Source organism: Hoplias malabaricus, chromosome 18, assembly GCF_029633855.1.
Source record: "Hoplias malabaricus isolate fHopMal1 chromosome 18, fHopMal1.hap1, whole genome shotgun sequence".
Taxonomy (NCBI): Eukaryota; Metazoa; Chordata; class Actinopteri; order Characiformes; family Erythrinidae; genus Hoplias; species Hoplias malabaricus.
In genome coordinates, this window is record NC_089817.1 from 1,025,855 (window position 1) to 1,038,635 (window position 12,781).

General features: G+C 45.1%; 1 protein-coding gene across 1 annotated transcript; it reads right to left on the bottom strand.

The window, feature by feature from the left end:
- Positions 1 to 1,695: 1,695 nt before the first annotated feature.
- On the bottom strand, positions 1,696 to 11,945 carry mat2aa (methionine adenosyltransferase 2Aa). The gene is made up of 9 exons (XM_066650626.1): positions 11,681 to 11,945; positions 7,723 to 7,800; positions 7,164 to 7,286; positions 6,137 to 6,249; positions 5,841 to 5,984; positions 5,304 to 5,522; positions 4,641 to 4,823; positions 4,305 to 4,438; positions 1,696 to 3,748 (listed from the first exon to the last, which is right to left on the bottom strand). The coding sequence occupies exons 1-9, from the start codon at positions 11,769 to 11,771 to the stop codon at positions 3,646 to 3,648; spliced, it is 1,188 nt and encodes a 395-aa protein (XP_066506723.1). The 5' UTR covers positions 11,772 to 11,945; the 3' UTR covers positions 1,696 to 3,645.
- Positions 11,946 to 12,781: the final 836 nt, after the last annotated feature.

Genomic DNA, 12,781 nt, shown 5'->3' on the forward strand with positions numbered 1-12,781 from the left:
CAGGTCATCTATTTTGTGTAGGTCTACGTTACCACAGGTCATCTATTTTGTGTAGGTCTACGTTAGCACAGGTCATCTATTTTGTGTAGGTCTACGTTAGCACAGGTCGTCTATTTTGTGTAAGTCTACGTTACCACAGGTCATGTATTTTGTGTAGGTCTACGTTGGCACAGGTCATCCATTCTGTGTAGGTATACATTAGCACAGGTCATCTAGGTCATCTATTTTGTGTAAGTCTACGTTACCACAGGTCATCCATTCTGTGTAGGTATACATTAGCACAGGTCATCTATTTTGTGGTCTACGTTAGCACAGGTCATCTATTTTGTGTAAGTCTACGTTAGCACACAACTGCTTTGCATCCTGTACAAATATATTTCATAAAGGTTTTAACCCGCACTAAGCCAAAGCTCACTACCTCTGCTCTAGAACCACACTTTTATAACCTCTCTGGTGTGATAGTGCTAATGGCTAATGGAAATGTTCTGCAAAGTATAGGGATGTTGTGTTAAACGCCCTAGTGCTGTTATATTCTGTATCATTGCTCAGTTTATCTAGCTGTTGTAACCAGTTTATTAACTGTGGTGAGTTAATAAGTGAATTGATGCAACTGCAGCCCTTTCACCCAAAGACAAAATGTAAGGGTGACCGTGCTGAATATAATGGCTACACTCGTTACAAAATGTTTAGGGCCGTCTTGTGTAACGCTTGTTTTTGCGTAACAACTGAAAGCCTGTGGCTGGAGATTAGTGCACCTTGCTGTGTAGTGGGTCCTGTACACATTCAGTATATGGCCACAATCTCATCCAACATTTCTTCTGAAGAAGGATATTATTCAAGACCTTGTTCTCCTTTTCTGCAGCAGCAGCTTATACTTTTTGGAAAGACTTGTATTAGACTTTGCTGTGATCATTTGGTGGCATTTGGCTTCGTAAATATTAGTAAGGTCAGTTAGTTTCTCCAGATAATGTAGATCCACTTCTTCACATCCCAGTGCCAGGGGGTTTAATCCCCTTAGCTAACACTTGGGATTGGGTCGTCATTTTAGAGTCATGTGCAGCTGCGCTTTAGAGATTGTACACACTCAACACATGTCCATGGCCTTTCTTTGACTGAGGCCAGCAACTGGAAGCTGCCCAAAGCTACATCAAAACTTAGTAAACACCTTATAATTATTAACTTCAGCTGTTTGGAGATGAACCTTTACGTAATAAACTCTTTCATCTCCATAGAAAGAAAATGCTGATTTATGTTTGGGTTTCCCACTGGGCTGAGTGATGTGAACCATCGACGTTGGTCATTTACCACTAAAAACCGAGTAAACAAAACTGCCTGCTTTTTCCTGAACTGCTTCCTTTCCGCAGTGGGGTCATGCTTTAGTCACGTGACAAAGTCAAACAGTTCAGCAGCAAAATAAAAAGACTACTACTGCCACACAGAGAGCTGTACATTTTCTAATCCATCTTCACTGATATCTAAATAAGAGTGTGACACAGCAGGGTTTCTGTTTACCTTAAGTCTAAAGTCAAGCCCGTCAATCAGAAAAGAGCTGAGAAAGACTCCAGTTTCACAGTCCTCAGATTTGGGCTCAAGTTCTCCCCGAGAACCCTACTTTGTGGAATATTGCCCCGGTAAAAAAAAACGTTTGCTCATTTTATTATTTGGCAGTAATTGTGCTCCAAAACATACAGTGAATGTTACTCCTCTTGAGAATTTTGATCATTTTGCTGACCACAGCATCCATCAAATCCCACAAGTGAAGATGGAGACTTCACACTGGAACTAGTGCTGAGTCCTAACGATCATCACAGGTTTGAGACCATCACACATTCATCTACAGGCCTCTGCACACTTTTCTGAACAGAAAGCTGTTGTGAAGCAGCAGATGAACACAACCAAAGCATATGGACACAGACATGGGGCTCAAGGGCAGAAATTTTATTGATAATCACTGACATGAGGGACAGAACCAACATGGAACAGTAGTCAGGAGGAGGGGGGATTATTGGCTGGTTCATACATTAATGGGTAATCGGGGCGGGGCAGAGCAGGACAGAAGGGGGCAGTGGGGCAGGGAAAGAGAAAAATAATAGAAAAGGCACTTTGACTCTTTCAGTAACCAGTCTGTCGCACCACTCTGGTGATTAAAGGAGGAAAATAAAGAAATCGGACGAAAAGAGAACAGAAGTTTAAAAAAAAGACGCATACAGCACCGCCGCTGCAGAGAGCACGTAAACAAGGGCGGTTTCTCTGTACAACACCGTCCAAACTGCTGCTTCTGCCGGGGACACGGTGAAGGGCGTCAAAAACGTGTGCGAGTGTCGTGTGGTCAGTCACCAAATCTGCTGTCGTTCTGGTAAAAAAATCGTAATAAAAAGGTAACAATGGTCACAGCTTCCAGCGCTGCACAAGAGCAGAGCCCCGCAGCTTTTCTGTACGACACTGAGGGGACGCCAAGATGCCAGCACATGGTACATTACACCAGGCAGAATGAGGAGGAAAAAAAAAATCATAATAATAAAGTGTACTCATACTTCCTTAAAAAGCTTTACACGTGTACAAAAGGAACTTTTTAAGAGGGGCGCCTCCGAGGAACCCTGGCTTTTCTGTATTGACGCCAGGCCTCAGGGAGAGAGCCACCATCGATACAAGTTTCAACATTTTAAATTCAAGTATGGAGCAATTCAAGTGGAGAAGGCAGCCCCTCTGCGGCGGAGAGGGAGGGGCTTCTCTGTAGCTACGCCCCCGCCTTCAGCCGCTCGGAGAGGGGAAGTGCAGAGCCTTCGCTGTGGTCTAATAGAACGTCTAACGCAGCTACCACCGTGAGGTTTGATCCAGAATCCTTCGAAACTAAGACGGGGGCGGGAGTGGTTAAAGTCGCGTTCCCTCAGAGCCACGCGGGTTGGTAGCAGCTTCTGACTTCTCTGTAACACGTCAGAAAAACGCGTGGCCTGCAGGGAGCCGCGAGAAACAGACATTTGAAAAATAAAATCTCATATCATATAAATATATATTCCCCAATCCAAACGGGTGCCGAGTCTTACACTGAAGCGAATGGAACTGATCGGGTCTTTTCTATCCAAAAGGCAGGTTTCTTTTTAAGCAACATTCGTCTGATATTTCCACGAGGACTTGATCCCATTAAACAAAACAGTTTAACACTCAGAGAAAAGAAAGGTCAACCTGGCTTTAAAAACGGTAAGCACTGGTCGTTTTAAATGAGGGGCTAGTGCTTCATCCAGCAATGCATAGCATTCTCAAATCTGACCTCGATCTTGTGCCATCACTAATTCATCAGAGAGAGAGAGAGAGAGAAATGAAGACAAGGAGGGAGAGCAAGGAAAACTGTCCAGATCGCCATCCCAAAAAAAACAATAATAAATAAAACAATTTCTAGAAACAGTAATTGAGGAGCAAGGTTGAAGGATGGAGAAAGGTGTGCGTGTTGAAGGAGAGAGAGAGAGAAGGAAAGGAAAGACTTTTACCTTTGGGACTGGGAGCTGAAAGGTTGGGGGGGGGGGGGGGGTTAGGGGGTAGGTGCAGGGGCAAAGGAGGAGGGTTTTGGTGCTTCTTCCCTCTCCCTCAAGGCAGCAAGGTTTCTCTGTAGCGTACACCTGCTGACCGAGAGTGGAGGGGGTTACAGGTCTAGTATTTAAGCTTTTTGGGCACCTCCCAAGGGAAGGACTCACGGCCAAAGTGGCCATAGGCGGCGGTTCGCTGGTAGATTGGCTTCTTCAGGTCCAGATCTCTGGAATTGTACAGGAGAAGGAGTGAGAGACTGCTGCAAAAAAGGCAAAGCTTGACGATGCAGAGTGTTTCTAAGGGGTGATTACTGCTGCTCTGAAGTTAAAGTAACCTTAGCTTTCATTCATCGCTGTTCAAACAAATTCATGAATCTTAAATTATTTTAGTTATCAATTAAACACCACAGAAACTTCACAACTGAAAAAAACAGCAGAAAACGTTAGACTTACATTAAACATTAACATTGCTGCCGTCGCTGGTAAAGTCACCGTTTGCGATGCACTTTTCTCGGGAGCATGATTTACGTAAATAATATAAATAAAATATAATGTAGCGTTTGCTCAAAGTGACATGAATACACAGCTTCAACTCATAGGCACAGTCTAGAAGAACCAACCAGTAAACTGACTAAACCCTGCCTCTAATCCTCAAACGCTCAAAGGCTGGAGTTGAAAAACTGAGCTACACATGTTCTGCCCACCTTCTGTGTGTTTAACACCTGCTTTCTCATGACAGGTCACATGAACGCCTGCAGGCCACCCCTCAGGAGTGTACTTTACCTGACGATGACGCCGGGGCGGAGGTCAAAGTTCTTCTTCACGATGTCCAGCAGCTCCTTCTCGCTCCGCTGAGACGTGCCGTAGTGGAAGATGGAGATGGACAGAGGGTGGGCCACTCCGATGGCATAGGAGACCTACAGGACAGGGACAGGCGTTTAAGATGAGCTCTAAGCTGCCAAAAAGTGGCACTGTCCGAAGGCAGAAGATCCAGTTAGGATCAAGGTTTTGTCCGTAGTCAAGATGCTCACTCGAGCCATGATCCATAATAATTACTGGAAACATCTTTAGAAATATAACCAGTTACACTTATACTGACTAAAGTATGGGAGAACTCACCTGGACCAGAACCCGTTTGCAGAGCCCTGCCTTCACCAGAGATTTGGCGACCCAGCGGGCAGCGTAGGCAGCAGATCGGTCCACTTTAGTGTAGTCTTTACCAGAGAAAGCTCCTCCTCCATGAGCGCCCCAGCCACCGTAAGTGTCCACAATGATCTTACGGCCAGTCAAACCAGCATCACCCTGGACCACAGATAATCAAAGCTTTAGATTAAACAAGAAAAAGCACTGGGAACTTAGAAATGCACATAACTAATAGATGTTTGTATCTATTAAAGGAACACTAGGTAAGATCTGGGGTTTTTACTCTTGGGGCTCCCCCTGCTGTAATATTTTTACTGCACCCTACTGAAATCAGTGTGGCGGGGGAGGGAGGAGCCGGTTTCCTACCCTCCTCCACAAGCTACATCGTACAATTTCTACAGTGCTGAGCTCAGAGTAGCAATGACAGAGGCTCCTTTCCCCCCCCATTACATCTTAGCGAAGCATCCCAATGATTCTGAAGGTGGATGTTTAAGGCAAAATTACTATGTGGCGTTTCTTTAAGACGATTTGCATCATACCCAATAAGGACCAGTACAATCATAGATAAGATTTTGAGGAGGATGTGTCCCACCGTGACAAAAAACCCGAACAGATCACATGACCCTGATAGTCTCTTACCTGAGGTCCTCCAATTACAAAGCGTCCACTGGGCTGCAGGTGATAAATGGTGTCGTCGTCCAAATAAACGCTGGGAACCACAGCCTTCACCACCTTCTCCTTCAGAGCGTCCCTCATCTCGTCCAGGCACACGCCCTCGTCGTGCTGAACAGACACCACCACGGTGTGAACTCGCACCGGCAGCATGGCCCCGCGGTCCTGACGATACTGAACTGTCACCTGGAGAAGCAAAAACACCCAAGTCAGACAAGGAATAACCAGCTGCTTTACTTTGACTTGCTCTGAATTGGTAGAATATTGTTATTCATGTCTATGACTTAATTTGTATAAAGTGAATCTGCCCAGCAATGGTCTATTTTAATTAAAAGGATCGTCTTAGCTAGAATCACACAGATTATCCTCTGAGGTAGTAAAGAGATTTCAGTCTGTGATTTATATACCAGACGTACAGTCACACGCTGAGTTTGTGTTCCTCATTAAAATAACAGTTGTAATTCACTCATTCTCTTGATTCTGGTCATCACCTCAGTGCTTTACCTGGGTCTTGGAGTCGGGTCTGAGCCAGGGCAGAGTGCCGTTACGGCGGAGCTCAGCCATCTTGGCATTGAGCTTGTGAGCCAGAACAATGGTGAGTGGCATGCACTCGTCCGTCTCATCGGTGGCGTAACCAAACATCAGACCCTGAGAACATCAACATGAACACACACTCAGTCACTGGCACCCTTTCCACTTCAGAGCATTTATATTAAATCAACCTCACATTTTATAAAAAGGTGCTACTTAAACACGACTTCATAAACAAGGCCCCAGAGCGGATACAGCTCGGCCCTCACCTGGTCTCCAGCACCAATGTCCTCCTCACTGCGGTCAAGATGGACGCCCTGAGCAATGTCCGGCGACTGCTGCTCCAGAGCCACCAGCACGTTACAGGTTTTATAGTCGAACCCTAAGAGAGCAAGACTCCGATCAGAATCCTGGAGACAGTACACATCGCCCGAAAACAGCACGAGTTACGTTCCTCAGGAGGTGGTTTTTAGAACGACACCTTTCAGTTTTAACACCCGCACTTTTCAAGTTTACTTTCACACTGTTCACTTTCATAGATCATTACAATAAATAAATAGCTTTATTTTAAGCACTTCAAAACCTTACAGAGTTTTGTTAACTTTGTAATAAAACACCACTCCGGGTCTGCGCGCTCACTGCCCCCTGGTGTTCACTAGTGTATAACTGTTTCACCTCATGAATTGGGTTAAATGCAGAGAACAATTCCCCTGTGTGCAGCACTGGGGTCAGTAAAGTGATTCTGAGTGTTCAGTAATGTTTGACATATTTTAATTGTAATAACTTTTGCTTTCCTCCTTTGGCTCAGAAGAAATGTGCCGCTATGTTTTATTTTTTTTTACATGTACATCATTCAGAAATGGTTCCAGAGCTTCAGCCATGTTAGAGGTGGGGACTTGTGTTAGGAGTCTTGCCCAAGGACTCTCAGAAGTGTAGCAGGGTGTGCTGCCCACACACTGAACCCAGATCTGCAGTTTTGATATTAGAGGTGACTAACAGGGACTAATTCTCCAGCACACTGCACTTTCCCCAGAATCTGGTTTTCCTCTTTGTTCAAAAATACACAAAAATGATACAAAAGCAGGCTGTTGCTTCAGCGCTCCTCCATTAAAAGTGCTCTCTGTATTTAGTAAAGGGTTAAAAACCTGAAAGTGTCTAAAGTTACTGTCAGTAGTTTCTAGTGAATGTAATAAGCTGAGATTAGTGTTTTTTTTTTTTTTTTAAAAAAAAAAGATGGAGCGCTCCTCTGGCCTCAGCCGTTTCTGTCATTTGCCTCAAGCAAAAGAGCCCCGTTACCTTTGGAGGAGTCGTCATAGCCGATATGCTTGATAGTGTCCCTCACAACCTTCTGGTAGTCCACAAAGGCTCGAGAGGTCACCTCTCCGGCCAGCAAGATCATCCCAGTCTTAGCCACGGTTTCTACGAGAGGATTGGAGATTAAATGAGTACAGACAGGGAGCTCAGGAAACTAGAACACAGCAGGTTCACTGGGGTCTGTTGTTCTACTACACCGGGGCACGCTGTGTTTATTCCTAATAGTTTATTAACCCCCCAGACAAATAAATTATTAAATTTAGTCTATTAATATGTACAACAATTTCATTCAGGACGTTATCTTATGAAGTAGTGATGATTTCTAGCTTCCTACAAAATTGCAGGAGTCGGTTTATGCTCCAGGGAGAGGGTCCCCCACACATGACCTTGTTTAAAAATAGGTTCCGTAGAGAATCAAACACAGCCAAGAGACCAGATGTCAGTTGGGTTTAGGCAGCAAGCCCTTGATGTTTAACACATGATACCAGGCACCAACCGGTTGCACGGACTCGGCCAAACGAGCCTGTAACGGGACACTCACCACATGCCACCTTTGCGTCAGGGTCCTGCTTGAGATGGGCGTCCAACACAGCGTCACTGATCTGGTCACAAATCTTATCTGCAAAAGGGCAACAGCAAACACAGGATTAAAGTTTAGGACACACCAAGCCAAGGCCGTGCAGATATTCATCAACAGACAAAGTACAGTAGGGAACCTTTAATGCAGAGAAACTTCCTAGGGTTGCTTTTAAGAGTCTCAGTAATCAGTTTTGTGGTGGCACAAGTCAATGTAGAAATAACTTTAAAATTGCCCCGCCCCCTCATCTGTGTCTGTCCAATCACTGCGCTGCACCCTTGGGAGCGCAAAGAGAGGTTAAACGCAGCAAAACAGACGAGTGCAGAGAAATAAAAGCACAGAGTTAAAAAAAACTGAGGAGAACCAAGTGAAAATGGTTAAGTAAAAAAGTGCAAGCTCCTCACTGCTGTGCGCTCGGGATCGGGGTGAACAGCGAGCGGCTCATTATCATTTAAAGGAACAGGGGGGCGTTCTGAGCAGGGGGAGCAGTTTACACAGGGGGAGAACACTGCTGTGGGGTTTTAAACAAAGCAGGACGCAGACGTTTCATCAAGTCCCAGAACCGTGTTCCCTCCTGGGAATGGATTTAACTTCCACTGAAAGTTGATACGTTTCTGCCCTGTCCTGTGAAGCTGACCTTATGGAGGTATACGCTTTTGTCCTTTCCCAAGGTCACTGGGGCACTGCTGAGGCAGGAATCAGGAACAGCAGATAAGAACGGTTGTTTCAATCAACTATTCGAAGACAGTCAAAGGTGAGGGCTGTAAACCCTTTAATAACGAATGAAAGAAGGGGGCAGATGTACAGTCCTCAATGAAGCTACTTTAAAACACACCTTGGAACAAAGCAGATGGCAGAAGCAAGGGCTACAGCGTTGAATGTTTCAAACCATCAGCACAAAACCCAGCTCCCTGCTTTGAGAATTGCTTTACCCCAGTGAAACTCCTCCAGTAACGCTGCCTGAGTTCTTTGGAGGGCTCGTGTGTCTCACTACTGCAGCCCCCAGTGGGATCTATATTTAGAGGAGAGGGTAAAGCCAAGCTAATCAGCTGTGGGGCCCTTCCTGCTCAAAGCAACGGCACTGTACTTTGGATTTTAGCCACGAGCTCGCCCCTGTAGGTCATGCTAGCATTGCCAAGTGGATGACTTCATATCAGTTAGCCCTCTGAGTCACAGCCTGTAAAAATTAAAAGTGTCACAACTAAACCTTCTACTTTGGCTTTTCAGAAGTCGATTAGCCACTTCCAGTGTTCCAGTAACAGCGCTGTGTGCTATTAGATTGTGCCCAACCTGTGCCTTCAGTCTCACAAAACAAAGCGCCAGAGCAGCTCAGTGTAAAATACTCCCCGTTTACTGCACTACGCACAACAATGTACGGCGCAGAGCAGTGCACACAATGAACACAGGAACCAGCATTTGACACTACGCTAGGACTCGGGGGGGGCTCCAGCCACTGCTTCACCGCTGCTAAACCTGCACACATCCATTACACAAACAGCGGGGAAGTCTGTTACTGCTGCGATTTTTAAGTGGTAAACATTAAATATATGCAATCTGTCCTCTCCTCATTTAACGTCCAAGGTTAACGCTCAAGCCTCAGAGCGTCTGGTAAAGGACCGTTAGAGGACGCTTTAGATGCCAACACCGTGCAGTTGTGCACCTCTGACTGCTGCAGTTGTTTCTTATTGGACACAGCATCAAGGAGCAGAAGCAGTCGTCTCCAAGGCCTTTGAGGAGGAACAGTGGGCTTTAACCCACACACCTTCTGCAAAAACTAAAAAAAAAAGAACGTGAAGCGCATCATGTTCAGGCTTAATCTCAGAGCACTGTGACCACTGATCATCTCTCAAAGCCTTGCTGGAGTAACCGGAGCTGGAGACTGAACCCAGAGCGAATCTTGTGTTTACAGTGAAACACAGACGCAGTTCATTACCAAACCTCTTCAGAAACAGTGATTACAGTCCAGAGCCTCGGGAAAACTACTGACAATTAAGAGCATCTGAAAGCTTAGTGATTTCTTATTTTTCACCGCTGTATCCCGTGTTAATATCGTCACGGCAACATGCGAATCTCATGTGAAGCACATCTCTAAACTGAGCTGTAATCTCTTATCGCATTCAAATTCTTTCGTATCTGAGGAGTACGTGATGTACCCGAGATAAAGCGGTGTCTGTTCAGTCTCAGGTTTTATGACCGACTGTGGTGTGTAGCACGGCCAGGGTGTGTGTAAAACAGAGATTACTGACTCCTGTAACGCACTAAGGTCACTGCAGACGTACGAGCATCACCTCCCCACGCCATCCACGCTGTTGTGTAACTGAGGCCAAAGATCCACCCCAAACACTTATATATTCAGCTTCTTCAGGTTACACAGTGCGTTCACTCTGGAGCTGGAGTCACGTCTGATTGGTGACTGACGTGACTGCTGTTGTCGATTGGGAACACTGGAAGAGGTTTTTGAGGCTGATGCAATACACACGTGCTACACCAGCTTTAATGGGCGGGCGAGGGGAGGGGAGGGGAAAGAACACACGTGGGTTAAAGGAAAAATGCGGCTATAAAGTGGACGTACTCGGTTTCCGATTACAATAGACACGGCTTCTTCCTTTTACTTTTTAATATCGATTTATAAATCACCCAGGGTCCTGACAAACATTACAATGTCAAATTCCGCTGACTCTGGCTCGAGAGACGTACCGGATCTTTCAGAGTCACTCGGCTCACCATTGAAGGAGTCGACTCTTGAGGTGCATTGTTTCACTGTTGCCAGCTCTTTTCAAGCTCAGTTTTTCATTATCGGAAAATCTTTTGTGCATTTAATATTTATTAAAAAATACTCTTTAACAACAGTTTTATTGCACGTCGTATGTGAAAATCTGTTTATGATAAATCTCAATGACCTCATATGAATAAAGTTATACATTTAGTTTGTGGTCTACGTTCACGCTGCAAAAAAAAACAAACGCTCCTCTCCCAGCTTTCTTACCATGAGTCGGCTCACATAAAAGAATCGGTTCAGTCTCGACTCTGATGAGCGACAATTCACTCAAGCCCCACGACTGTTTCGATTATATTTGAGGCCTTTAGACGGCGGAAATTCTTAAAAGTACAACACTCCGTTCACAAATAGCGCTACTATTAAATCAACATTAGGCCTCTATTTGACGACGTGCTGCGAGGTTAATAAACAGACCAAAATAAACAAACACAAACCGAAACACGCCGCTGTGTCGTCAGCCCGCCACAGTTCGCGCCAAACCCTTAGAAAACGCTTTCAGGGAAATATACCCAGAAATAAACCCTGTTTTGTGGCAACAGACGCTTATTTTTGTAACGGAGTGTTATTCCACATCGGAAAACGGTCCTCTTTAAACAGTTTGATAAGGATTTGAAATTTCCCACCGCCTCAGTTTGGCCGGCTCAGGCCTGGCAGCATGGCGACACACTTTACACCCACAAACTACGAAAACGACGCCTAAATGTAACAAGTTTAGCGTATAATGGTGGGTAGAGTTTGTTGTAAAATCACCTGGTGTCACATAATGGCTTTTTGGTGGCTTATAATACTCGCAAGGTTCACAAATCCATCTCAACGGCCGCGTGTCAAATGGCCCCCGACTCCCTCTGTAGACCGCATTAAGTGACTTTAAGAAATGTTAATCTTACAACTCCGACCACATACATATTACTGAATGTACAGATTAGGGGCCAGATCAGTCACCTCTGTGAATAATACAGCGCAGTCTGGTCGCAGAAGGCTAAATTGTAAAGGCGTGTTGTGCCCTACACAGGCAACAAGGAGTGATTTGGGACGCGCCCACTGTTACAGGCGCAGAGAGGCGAGCCCCGGTGTCGGGATTAAAAATAGTTGCTGGAACGTGAAGTCAGGGTTCTAAAGCAGGGTTAAATATGAGCCACATACCGGGGTGTCCTTCGCCGACAGACTCAGACGTGAACAGAAAGCAGTCTTCCTCGATGATGGAGTTGTGGAACCCGTTCATTTGCCCGTTCATGTTGCGATTTTAACAAAAAGTCAGCTGTTTTTCTTAAAGTCTGAGGCGTGTGGTGACGCGCACGGATTAAATAATTAAATACAAGGTTGATTTTCGTGCGAAGGCTCTTTAAAATGCCTCTCAAAGCCCCTCTTCTAGGCTTAAGTCGAACGGGAATGTACTAGCTGCGTGGACTTGACCTCAAATGTACGCAGTAGCCGCCGATGAGCTTTTTTATTCCCTCCCACCTCTGGCCAAAGCTCACACGTCACACATACGCAACGCTGTCAATCACCGGACTCAGCCAATCAGAGAAGAACGGCGGAACAGGCCATCAGTCCAAGGCAAAAACACGCTAATAATTTATGAATGAATCTCAAAAACACAAAGACATGGTATTTTCAGCTTGCGTTATTTTCTGATTAGATTTATTTTCCGTTTTTAATTTTGTTTTTGAAATCAATATGAAAACAGTATCCAGTTTAACATTTTACTCTGTTCTGAACAGAGTCGTTAAGGGTTTGTTTTGGTTATTAATGTGTAATTCCACAGAATATGTGAATCTAATCTTTCAAACTAAACTTAATTTTATATATTTTTACAACACGATAACTAAGTTAGCGTAGCAGCACTACAGCTATAGCTTCCTGGGTTCTGGGGTCAAATGTCACAAGTTTGCTGTGTTCTCCCTGTGTCTGTGTGGGTTTCCTCTGGTCACACGTGTATCACAGGTGTCAGTGTGAGAGTGAAGGGATGATTAGAGTGTTTCTGGTTCCTGCACGTTATGGGTTGTATTGGTGTTCAACAGACAAAGGTGAAGCTGAAGGTTTTCTGCAGGCCCTCAGACCTCTAAAGTCAACTTAAAAATATTATGACTTGTTTACAACATGCAAAACCACCCAGCTGCAACATCTACATCCTGCAGTGTAACAAATGCACGAAAACGAACTTGACTGACACGTTGTAAGATGCCTCCTCTAGATTGGCCAAGACGTCTTTCTCAATCCGCATGTGACAACCTGTGATCGGCC

What these genes read in the sequence shown, in the direction of transcription:
- mat2aa (XM_066650626.1), bottom strand. Translation starts at nt 11,771, where the DNA reads ATGAACGGGCAAATGAACGGGTTCCACAACTCCATCATCGAGGAAGAC. An exon ending in ACATTGGTGCTGGAGACCAG is followed by an intron (nt 5,985 to 6,136) that starts GTGAGGGCCGAG and finishes TGATGTTCTCAG; the next exon opens with GGTCTGATGTTTGGTTACGC. An exon ending in TTGTAATTGGAGGACCTCAG is followed by an intron (nt 4,824 to 5,303) that starts GTAAGAGACTAT and finishes TCTGTGGTCCAG; the next exon opens with GGTGATGCTGGTTTGACTGG.